This window comes from Gopherus flavomarginatus, chromosome 4 (assembly GCF_025201925.1).
Source record: "Gopherus flavomarginatus isolate rGopFla2 chromosome 4, rGopFla2.mat.asm, whole genome shotgun sequence".
In the NCBI taxonomy this organism is placed as follows: domain Eukaryota; kingdom Metazoa; phylum Chordata; order Testudines; family Testudinidae; genus Gopherus; species Gopherus flavomarginatus.
This window is the reverse complement of record NC_066620.1, coordinates 169,787,078-169,799,341: the sequence shown is the minus strand read 5'-3', so window position 1 is coordinate 169,799,341 and position 12,264 is coordinate 169,787,078. Positions and strand designations below refer to the sequence as shown.

Below are 12,264 nucleotides of genomic sequence, written 5' to 3'. Positions count from 1 at the left end.
TAAAAGAGAGGGGAAACTCTCTGTCCAGGTTCCCTATGTGGAGGTGGGCCAGAAACAGAATTTCTTTCTCTCCTGCAAGATATATCTGAATTGGTGCCCGCAGGCTAGAGGAAACCAACTCTTTCTGAATTTCTTTACCATTAAAACAGGAGAGCTGGAAGACCCTTGACCTATTAATATACAATTATGGTGTCTGAAAATAAAATTTTGTGAAGTCTTATTCCTGACTTGAAGTACTGATCTTCAGCTTCAACTGAGTTTTCAAGTGAAGCAGGCAGCTCTGAAATAGCAAGTCAGCAAAACACAGGTGACTGCTGACAATACAGAAAAGAAATGGAAGCTCTTAGGTCAATATGTACCAGCCATGCATATCTCCATATTGCCTGCATCAACTGTTTTTTGTATCATTCTTATTACAGGCACCTAAAACAAAGAATGCTCTTATTGAAGTAAGTAATTGCTTTAGTAATCATTAAATAGGCCAGATAATATTAATGAATATCAATTAATATTAAATGAAGCACTAGCATGCTCTGTGAAAGGCGTCAGTGAAAAATAGGGATTTTTGTGCAAAATAAAAAGTGTACAAGTGATTTTATATAAAGACTTGAACAATTTATACTCATGTAAGAGAACTTCTTCTGACCTTGAAATTGCGTGCTAAATAAATTACCTCGGAGCGACAGTGATGAGTTCTCATTACAGCATCTGGAAGGAAAAGAGAAAGACATAGATAGGACTGCGTCTCGCTCAGTTTCCGATTCACTTAAGTTAAGGAGTTTGATTTCAGTGCTTGTTGTTTTATGCAGATTCTTTAGTGAGATCTGCGTCTCCAAGCCCAACTTGCAGCAGCCTCAGGCGTTTATATTTAATTCATCTGCTAGAAGTGGATGGTGAAGTTCTGGTGAACTTGAGAAATCAGGGGGTTCGAGTCCCTTACTTTACTCCCACCAGCAGAGATTTCGTTAAGGGATGGGTGGAGACTAGGCTGCCGCAGTCCTGGACTCAGCTTGAATTCTCTAAAGCCTTTGCCCTAATCTATTCGGTCGTTTTAGAAACAAAATGCAAGGCAGAAAACGAGCCCACCTGGGAGGGGAAAGGAGGATTTATTTGTATTTAGAGACTAGATTCCTCCTGCCTTGGAAAGGAAGGCACCGCATCTCTTACCTCGGCTCCTTGAGCGCCCTGAAAGGACGGATTTGATAGGATGCCTCCCTTTCTGGAGCTTGCGGTGCCAGCAGCAGAAGAATAAAATCGTAGCAATGGTCCCCAGCAGGAGCAGGAGCAAGAAGAGGGCACATTGGATGCTGTAGGGTCGCAGCAAAACCAGGAACGCGGCGGCGATCATGGTTCCAGTGCGTGTGTGCGGGGCTGAGCCCGGAGCGCGGAGCAGCCGGGAGAGGAACGCCGGGCAGGCTTCTTATCGAGGCAGCGGGAGCAGCATGATTCCCGGTCCGTGCGCTCCTGAAATCAGGATCCGGAATGGCTGCAGCAGACACACACCGCGCTGCTGCGATGTGCTAGTGAGTTAGTGGGGAGAGGACTTCAGTCCATGACTCAGCAGACGGGAAGGAGGAGGAGGCGGCGGCGGCGGCGGGAGCAGCAGCAGCAGCAGCAGCAACGGGGATTTTTCCGCCGGCTTGTACACAACTGAGAGCAGCGAGCGAGCGAGGCGGTGCAGATGGATCAGCAGCACCCAGCTGCAGTCCTGCCCTGGAACATGGAGGGCCCCCCCCTCTTGAGCTGATCTTGCAGCATTGCACCGTGCTGTGCACCTCCAGCTCCTGCATCACAGAAATGCCCCGTTTTAATGCTGCTGCTGCTGCTGACACCGAGGCGATGGCTGCTCATCGGTTGGCAATTTACAGCAGGGGCGGGAGGAGGAGGAAGGGGGCTGAATCCCAAACTTTGCTCCTGCTGCCTCTGGCTGCTCATCAAGGGGATTTTGTTTTTTTGGTTTGGACTTGGCTGGCTGGTGGCTGATGACATCACACGAGCTGCAGCTGCTGCAGAGGGGAGAGCGAAGATGGCTGCGGCGAGGTACAGTAAGGAATGAAGAGGAGGCGCCAGGAGCAGTTTCTCCCAGGAGCCGGGCAGAGAGGGCTGCACGGTGTGGGGGCAGTGTCCGGAGCAGGGGAGCACCGCGAGCGGAACAAACCCAGGCGTGCGTGGAGAGAGAAGCAGCAGCCAGACAAAACATCTGCCCGCCGGCTGCTTTCTTCCCTCTGAAGCTGAAGCTCTTTCCTCTTGCGGCTTCGGAAGAGGAGACAAGACGTTGGGAAGCAGAACCACAAGCAAGAAAGTAACACGGTGAAGTAGCGTATCGCCCTTCATTCCTCTCCCCCCTTCGCTCAGCGAAAGCATTGCCTGCGCTAGGCAAGTCTGCTACTAGTGCTTGTCTCCCACTCTCTGCTTTCGGCGCGAGTTAAAAGAAGTTCCTTTTGTTAGGGGCAGATTTATCTTGGTGTCACCCTAAAACAAACAAACAAAAAGCTTGTCTGCACGTGCCGTCTGTGTGTCTGCAGGTTTCAAGAGTGCTGGTGGGTGAGCTGCAGTCTCAAGAACTTTTATTTGGGTTCAGATTCAGTTCTGTTTTAAGCAAATGTTGAGGGGAGAGGGGGGAGCCTCACTAAGGGTCTGGAATTCTTTTCACTGCTACAGGCTTTGCTGTGCTGAGTACCTTTTAAATAGCAAATACAGGAACACAAGTCAAAACCAGTTTCCTGGAAGATCTATAATGATATACAAGGAATTGAAAAATATTTTAAATGAATAATTGATATGTATATTTGCAGGGAGGTTTATTTTTGTTCCCTGGTTTAGTGCAATAACTGACTGAGTACTGAAGAGATTGTGTAGCTGTCCGTCATACAGAATACCGTTTTTAATTTTATAAAATACACGCAGGATATATTGTAAGAGAGGTATAATTTACGTAGTTTGCTAAAACATTTTATATATTAAAGCCCATTGGGAAGTTCCCTGGTGCTGTGGGGTGCTGCAGCAAAATCAATTATCTCAGAATACCATATATGCTAGCTTCCTGCAGTAAACTGCAATATGCTGCAGCAAATGTCACCTCTAGTGATCTTCATTGCACACTGTTACGTTGGGATGAAGAAACCAAATAGATCCTATATACTGTTACTGTATATAACAACTATGTTTCAGTATTTGTAACTGAAGGCATAATACTTTAAGAATTATCTTTCAGAAATTATGCACAAATACAGTACAAATCTCTTATTACATTGTAAAAATACACAGTGAAAAAATACATGTACATTTTGGTAATATTATGCAATAATACTTACCAGTATAATCCTAAAAAGTTAGGCTTCATTGGTAAAGAAAAGTGTTCATTTTATGTGGCTTACACACACAGTTCAGAGAAATATTTTACAAAGTTTTTATTAATAATCAAATGCATTTTATATAAATCAAATTGCAGTGCTCTTTATGCTTTTATATAACAAAAACTGTAGATACAAGTGTGTGCCTACATTTAAAATACTATGAGACCATCTACATTTATAGAGAGAAACCTAATTGTGATTCCTTGAGTAAGTATGGGTAAAATGACCTATGGAATTCGGCCTATTTATCACTAAATTGTTGTATAACTCCTTTGTAGACTCTTAAGATTGTGGAAATCCATTTTTAGTTGATCTAGGTTTTTTTCTGGATTCAAACTGATGGTGGGTGGCATGTCTAACCCAGAAAAAGAATAGTGCTGGTGTTCTTTTAGTTATATTTCATCCCACATTTTTAATAATGTGATAGTTTATCTCAACATGCTGAGATAGAATTATTCTGTAATATAGAAAGTTTAACTGCATAGGGTACAGGCATTACAGTACATTCTTCATTATCTGGGAAACAACAGATGCGATCAGTTTGCATTGCAGCATGATGCTACAGTGAAATGTTTCCTGATACCGCAGTACACTGCAGTAAGGCTGTATTAATGCAGATTACTTGGAGATTATTAAAAAGGTTCATGTTGCCTCACTTGAACACGAGACAACTCAGTATATTCTCCATTACAGCACACTGCCTTACTGCTATGTCTTGTTGCACTATGTTGCTGTCACAAAAAACTTTTCAACACCTTTCACTCTGTATTGATTTATTATAAGATCTTGGGAGATCCTAGGAAGTGTACTGTAACAATGACCACACAATGTATGGCTGTGAATGAGAGCCATGGAACGTAGGTATTTTCTCATTATCTCTGGATAGAAATGGGTAGAAGGCATTTGGCTGCAAGTAAATCTGTAATATTGGCCCATTTAGAAGGCAAAAGTTATCATTTTTTTCACTAAGGGTTATCGCACTATCCTCACATTAGGATATTATTTTGCCAAAGAGACATGATGAATGTAATTACATCTGCTTCTCTTTTGCATTTGAAAAATGCAAAAGAGAATATAGTTTATTTCAATAAATATGTGCACAAATGTCAGATAGTGACCATTGTTGGCTTCTGAGCCCCAGCAAACTGGGCCATTCCCCTCATTTACATTAGCTCCTCTGCTCTGCCTCTGTCAATATCTATATTACATCATTATTCTGTTTTTGCTAAGCGTTTTCTTTTTCTGTACAGGAGTTAAAACATTGTTCCTGTTACTTATTATGGTCAATAAGAATTACCGTAAGTCATTGAAGGGATTTCACTTAAAAAAATGGAAACAAGGTTATTAGTTACTTGTAAAATATACACACAGGAAATAAAATGATATCTGAAAGATGAAAAGAATATATTTATTTGTACAGCAGCTTTTATACAAACTTCTTCCCAAAAATGCTTTGCAGAGAGGTAATCTTAATACTATTACAGAGTTTCATAATCGGATAGGAGAAGAGAGGCAGAAATAAAGGGAGGAAGTTAAAAGAGAAAAGCTGTACTTTCAGGTGAGATTTGACATCAAAGAGAGAGTGCTTGAGGTGAAGGGATACTGAAAGTTGTTTCAGAGCAGGAAATGCAGGGCAGGGTCTCCAGGACCAACTATAGCAACAGTGTGTGGAATGACAGAGGCCTGTGCTGAGGGGGCAGGGACGAGGAGTACTGAGAAACAAGTTCCTTGAGAGAGGCTAAAGGAAATCTGTGGAGGGCTTTATGGACAAGGAAACAATTTTGAATTGGAATGAATGGAGAGAAGAGCTGGTGTTTAAGGATGCACATGATGTGGCTGCATTTCTTTATATGTATATTAGATAATTTCACACAGCTGGTTTATCCCTTTGCAAAAGAAAAAGGGGGAAAAAGTTGCATGGGAAGATTGTGCCTTTAAATACAGCCCTGAGCATGGGATGCTATGGCACGATTCCTTCCATACATCCTCCTCCCTCCAGACATGTAGTAATTTGCTGCTGACCTAAACAGCTGTAATTTATTACTCTTCTCCACATGCACACCTTCCCCTCCCCCATCCTTCTGCTGGCTGGGCAGTAGTGGCTGGCAAGTTGGCGTAAACCAAGTTTCCACTCTTTTCCCTGCCCTCACATGTGGGCCTGTAAGTCCAAGTCACAGTCTAGCCCATGTTCCTTGATAATTTATACACAGAATGAAGGGATGCGTGCACCTTCAAAGATCATCACAGAGCTAGATCAATGAGAGATAAGGGCACTCAGCATTTCACAGAAGGCACCTGGCATCTTACAGTGTCAGGCCCTGTATATTTCAGTTTACAGTAACAAGACTCGCTGCAAAAAAAAAAGTCACATAATTGGCTGATCTGGTGACCTGGATGTGTGAAACTGATTAAGAAGATATGTTTAAGATTGCTGTAAACCTGAGTAAGTGAAAAAGTACAACCCTTTTCCTTCATATATATTACAATATGTCTTGGGTACTGGGGTACTGTGATTTTATTGGTTGTATAGTAAGTCTTTGGGGGAGTATTTAGAATTTTATTTCAAAAGACCTGATAAAAATGTTTTATCCAGCATTACACTGCCAAAAATTGAAATTCCCTGAGCTCTGATTATTCAACTTTTTTTCTGAACAGATAAGAAATAAAAATAGAAAGCCTGAAATGTAATTTATTATCAGAAGCAGGAAACATTAACATACCCTCAACTATACTATATCCTGTTTAAAAGACTCCTTACCTGGTAGAATGATTATCTAATCATTTAAATAAAATCTCATTTGTTTCTTCTAGAAAACCTGAAGTCACCAATAAAAAAGGAAAGTGCTATCCTGTGTGGATTTTTCCAACATTCACATTGCTGACTAATGGGCATCATTATGCTTTTGTCCTCAACATTTTAAAAATTATGCTATTTGAAACTATAGGTTCAAATCTCAGCAGGGTTACCTCAACACTTCATTCTTCCAAGACAGTTAAATTGAGGGTTCAGTACAGTGTTTTTATATGTTTAAAGAGCACATTATTTAATCAATCAATCATTAAGTACCGTATATACTCATTCATAAGCTGAATAGTTTTGGTAAAAAAATGACACATCAAAGAGAGGGGGGTCGGCTTATAAATGGGTTTACACCAAAATCTGATGATTTTAAACTCTATGGAATCATTGAATTGAATATCTAATACATTGTCATTTTGTTTACTTGGAGCGACTGCAGGCATGAAGCCCTTCAGCTCTCTGTGGCCGCAGTTCGCCATTCCCAGCCAATGGGAGCTACTTCCCACAGCATCCATTGGCTGGGAACGGTGAACCATGGCCATAGGGAGCTGAAGGGCTCCATGCCTGCAGATGCTCCAGCTAAACTAAACAAAACATCCTAACCCACCAGCGCCTTACCCTGACGGCCAGGAGCCAAAGTTTGCCAACTCCTGAAATATGGCGTCGGCTTATGAAAGGGTCATACAGTTTTTGCTATTTTTACCTAACCATCTCAGGGCATCAGCTTATAAACGAATGGGCCAATGAATGAGTACATACGGTAACTCTCTGACATCCCTGTGAAGTAGGTAAATAAGTATTGCTAGCCTCAGTTTACAGCCAGAGAAGCTAAAGCAGAAAGGTTATGTGACTTGCCCCAGGCTACATAATCTGAACACCATACATTTGCTCATCTCTCCAGACCACTATGCCTCTGGAAAACCATCACTACAATGTGTAGGCCTTCCAGATGATACTTTAAAAAACAGTGTAACTTTTCAGACAAATGGCTTTGTGTTGCAAGTTCCATTTGCTCATTTTTTATGCCCACAATTCAGTTGTTGGTGCAGATCTAAAAGGCAGCACCTCTAACAACTTGATCATGGGTGCAAAACAGATAAAGTGCATTTATACAGCTGTGCACTCACAATTCATTTTGTGGCTGCAAAAATGCCGGTACAAGTTGAGCTTCCACACAGGGAGGCTGGTCTAAGCCCTGCAGAAAATATACCACTAAAGATACTATTTTGTTTCTTTATTAGAGAAATTGTGTGTGTCTGTGTCCTTGGTTAAAATTTGTCCATTCTATACATTATTGTGCTATGTTCATTTGTCGCAGTTGTCTGCCCCAAGGCAACTGCACTTCAGAAGTACCATCTGTATGTAATGGTAAATTGCTTTGGGATCGTTTGGCATTAAAGGAGTTACATACAGCAAATATAAAATAGTATGTATACCATTTTATTGATTTAAAATAGATTTAATGAGTTATATTAAAAAAGGACTTTTAATTGTTAGGCAGGAGTGGCAGGGTTTAAAGATGTAATTACTATAGTGAGGGGAGTGTGGTCCTCTTGCAAAATTCCTGAAATGCAGATGACACTGATAATGCTCCTTAAACTAAGCCCACAGCATGAAATAATGCCTCCCCAACATCTGTAAATGTGGAAGTCTGTCAGTTACTGTGACATGCTACTAAGTAGACAGCTGATAAAAGAAAAGTGATTTCAACACACAGGAGGCTCCAAAAGACTGAGTGACATGCTCGTGGCTGATCACCTTCAGAAGGAAACTCGAGTATTTCTTGATGACAGTATCAAGGTTGTCATTTACTGAGCACCCCCTCGTGATCAGGAGTGCGTCTGCCATGCCCTGCTAACAATTTCTCCCCTTTGAGGCTCTCCCATGACATTTCCACCAAACACTCTCACAGGCCCTTTTGACCCAGCTTCAGCCTCCAGGCCCTTCTGGTCAGGCTTTTATTCCTTTGTCATGTCCCCAATACATCAAACCAAAATTGAAAACAAGAACATAGCAATTAGCCGGCTGGTCTTGAGCTCTGTCTTCCAGGGTATCCCTTCCATAGCTTACTAGCAGGCCTCCTGCCTCTAGCAGTCTCACAAAAGCCCCCTTCACTGTAGCCTGCCCTCTCACACTCCAACTTCTTCCTTGTTGCAACCTCCTGCTGCTCTTATAATGGAACCACCTGATCCAACCCATATGTGACTCCTTCGTAATCAGGGTTGACTAGGCCTAGGCCCTCCAGCCCTTATGGGCTAGCCACCATGTTACACTCCCCACTCCAACCCCATTAAATCCTTGCCAGGGCAAATTCTACCTGAAGAAAACTTCCCCTCCTTCCTGCAATGTATGTGTGTCACCAGTGACGTGAATGCATTGTCCAGGCTCTCTCCCCTTCCGGTTTGCTCACCATAATACACAGGCAATCTCTTTTTTTCTAGGGTCTCCTGATGCTCCTCATGCTCCTCAACTAACTGCTCTCATGTCCCCTGAGAGAGTTGGAACTATCCACACATTCCTTGTTTCCCCAACCCCTACCATTTCGGTGCCTACCAGCTCCCCACAGGATGTTGTCTGAGTCCCAACATCAACCCCCTGGATCACAGTTTGGGCTCCCACTTTTCCACTGACCCAGTACCTGCTTCCCAGGACTCTTCTCTGTCTGGGGCATACCTAACTAACTGTTGCATCTGTCACAAACCCTTTCTCCTTAGGTGATCTGGCACTAAACTCCCCTGTACCTATAGGGTAAGCCAGAACCCCTTTGTTTTACTGTCCCTTTTCAGATACATAGGGTTTATAAAATCCAGCTAACAAATTTTACATGATACTGACATTTGCCGGACTGTCCTGGGTACTATGTCTCATTTTTAACAAGATTCATTCTGTCTTGCACTCCTCAGGCTGACATCCCACATCACCATGGTCCCAGACTTCAAAAGAGTAAGTATTCTGTTTATGACCACCTATTCTACATGGAAAATACATCTCGGAAGGGCTCTTCTGCCTCCTCGGATGAGACGGTCTCTTAGGAGGGGATCCCAGCCTCCCTACATGGCTAAAACATCCTCCCCTCAAAGTCACTTTACACAAGAGGACAGTTCCTCTGACAGTGTCCCAATTTCCATCACTGAAAACACATTACTTGGGTCTATTTACCATTCCCTGTGGAATTGCTACCAATCGGCAAGAGCAGGTGAGCTGTTGATCACTCTTCTAAAGCACTATGGTCTGGGCTAGGCTTAACTTCTACCTGCCTGCTCTAGGTTTTCTCATAGTCACAGTATCCCCACTACTGGCCTTTCCCCCAAATTTGGGTTGTCCTGGTCTGGCCCTCAGCCTCCAAGTAGGCCTCTGCCTCTTCCACTGCTTCTGCCACTGATGCCAGCTTTTAAACTGCATTGAGACTCCTGCCACTGCTGCTGGGTGACAAACTGTACCTCCTACTGCTTTTGTTCACTTGGCAAAAGTCAACAGCAGGATCTGAGTCTTTTGGTTCTGTTCTGCGAATAATGAGACAGTGTTCTTCATCTTTTTTTTTTATTGTGACCCCTTCAGTTTCCACTTCCCTTTTGGTGGGAGAGGAGTTGGGATTCTTGCCAGCTACACTAGTTGTAGAGGGTTGCCATTTACTCAGCACCGCCTGAGACCAGAGATGCCATTTCTGTACTTTGCTAACAATTTCTCCCTTTTCTGAGGGTGTCCCATTACATGCCCATCAAACAGTCTCACAGCCACTCTTGGCCAGGCTTCAGTCTCCAGGCCCTTCTGGATAGACTTTTATTCCTTATTCATGTTCCCAGTACAGCAACACACAATTGAAAACAACAAAGGAATTACACTACAGGTCTTGATCTCTGTCCTAAGTGTGTCTTCCATAGCATACTGCCACGCCTCCCGCCTCTGGCAATCTCAAAAACTCTCACAAAAATCCCCTTCTCTGCATCTTCTCTTTCTCTCTCACTCTGTAGCTTCTTCACTGTAGCTTTCTTCTACTCTTACAGCCAGGTGTGATTCCACTGTAATCAGGGTTGGTAGGCCTAGGCCCTCCAGCCCTTGAAGGCAAGCCACCCTGTTACAGTGACACTTTCCAGGATATGGGTCCTTTATGTTCCATCAATTTATAATGATTTCTTTCTGTGCATTTACTTAGTGTAGGTAGGTACCAGCTGATGGATCTTTGCTGCATCTGCTCCATTTATGCACCACAGGATTCTGGTCACGCAAAACAAAAGTATAACCACTTGTATGTTATATTTTATTGGGTTGGATCCATGTAAAAAGACTGGTTTGCTACTTCTGGGTACTAAGACAGAATATTTTTTGTTTAGTTAACTGGTGGTGATCGAGCCTATCCCCTACTGCTGGTATTGTGCCATGAAGAGAACTTTTGGACAGGGGATTTGGAATAGAAGAGAAGGCACTTGAAGTATTAACCAGGCAGCCCTTCTAAATGTATAATCACTTACCAAGGGAAGCCAAAAAATAACGCATGAGTGTCGGCAGTCAAAATGCCATTGGACTGTTGATATTGACATGAGCGCAGCCTTGAATACGCTAGCCCCTATTTTTCTGCAGTGCTCTTATAATTGAAGGGTGTATGTCATTGATAATAATGCTTTAAAATGGAGTCGCTCAGCAAAATAGGATAGCTTCTGTTATGTAAAAACAGGTTTGGGACATTTAGAATGTTCTATTCTTTCTATATATGTTCTTGTACTGCAGTCATCACCATAGTATTTGAGCACCTTTATTATGTAGTGGGATATGAAGGATGGAGGTAAGTACTGTATTTAGTCTGAACCAGCTTTGAACTCCCTCAGAAAGGCTGGTCATAGGTTCTTCTTACCAGCCAAATTTTAAAGTCAGTAAGTTATGGAAAGGTGTTTTGATGTTTTCTTCAGCCTTTTATTCATCTTTCCAGAACAAATTCTAAAACAAGTGGTTTAGAAAAATGTCTCTTGGCTGTTGGGCCATTTCTCAGAGCAAGTGCTAAGTTTATATCTTGTTCCTGATTTTGTCTATGGTAAAACTTCTCTTGGTGACATTGTCCTTCCACTGGAAGAACTTTGGAAGGAACATTTGCATACTCCTATTCATAATCTTACTCTAGCTGCCAGTCTGTACCCATTGGCACATGGTATTTGTGATGGCCTTGTCAATTTGTGCCTGAGTAAATACAAGTTGAACTTGTAGACGTGACTGTAGACATACTATTACAGAGCTGTCAGATATCTATTTATTTAAGATATTTATCCAATATGCAGAATTAAGATAATGTACCACATCTCTTTCTTTGTAGTCTTGCTTGATCGTTTCTTTGAAAGTCGACTAATGAAAGTAAACCACTGAGTTCAGTAAAGGCATCTCCCCAATCTTTGTGAGTCTGCACAACATATTGAGCTGTTAGCTAAATGAATTACTAATTTTAAAATAATATTATAATCCTTGAGCTATTAAATAGTTCTGCTTAGTAAATCCATTATTTTTCCTTTGTCATTTCTCAGGATTACAAAAGAAGGTAGATAGTTTGGTGCAGGAACTAGAGCATTTTCAAAGAAAATACTTCAATCTTATAATTAAAAACAGAATTGTTCTTATGGTGGACATTGGTATATTTAGGAATTATTAACATCTCAAGGTGTCAAGGTATTTCTAGGTTGCTGAAGCTCACAGCATGCAGGAAACTGCAATGAAAAATAATCACCTCACAGAATCAAGATTTTTGACACACAGTAAAAGGTATAGGCCAAACCCTGCCTACTGATAGTCCTTTAGACTTCAAATGCCAATGTGACTTTGAAATCAGTGAGACTACCTGTGTAAATAAGATCATATGGCTTACTATGAGTAACATCAGTTCACACAGAAGTATCTCAAAATGTTTCACAGCCAGTTATACCAAACCATCCATTATAATTCAGTTATGGAGAAGTACAGTTGATAGATACTGATAGTAAGAATTGTGTAGCTAAATTCCCTCACACGTTGCTCTAAAAATTTGCTTCACTGGCATACCCCCTGCTAGTGGACATGGGGTAATTTTAAATGTATCTACAGAATCTATAAAGTTCTGCAGCAATAGCTCAGTGGTTTGAGCATTAGCCT

The 12,264-nt window shown here is 41.9% G+C and overlaps 2 protein-coding genes across 8 annotated transcripts in view; one reads left to right on the top strand and one right to left on the bottom strand.

Annotated features, from left to right (window-relative positions):
• The window catches only part of DST (dystonin), a 452,383-nt gene extending 450,953 nt beyond the window's left edge, over positions 1-1,430 (bottom strand). For 4 of the 6 annotated variants that reach the window (XM_050950494.1, XM_050950495.1, XM_050950498.1 and 1 more), the window contains exons 1-2: positions 1,168-1,430; positions 647-708 (exon numbers count right to left, since the gene is read on the bottom strand). In XM_050950494.1, the coding sequence (XP_050806451.1) occupies positions 647-708; positions 1,168-1,348 (243 nt within the window). In that variant the 5' untranslated portion in view covers positions 1,349-1,430. The remainder of the gene's footprint in view (positions 1-646; positions 709-1,167) is intronic. The other 2 variants (XM_050950491.1, XM_050950497.1) reach the window with 1 other exon arrangement.
• A 1,045-nt stretch (positions 1,431-2,475) lies between these two features.
• Positions 2,476-12,264, top strand: part of BEND6 (BEN domain containing 6) — a 35,269-nt gene continuing 25,480 nt past the window's right edge. For both annotated transcript variants that reach the window (XM_050950905.1, XM_050950904.1), the window contains exon 1: positions 2,476-2,540. The gene's annotated coding sequence lies outside the window, so the exon portion shown is untranslated. The remainder of the gene's footprint in view (positions 2,541-12,264) is intronic.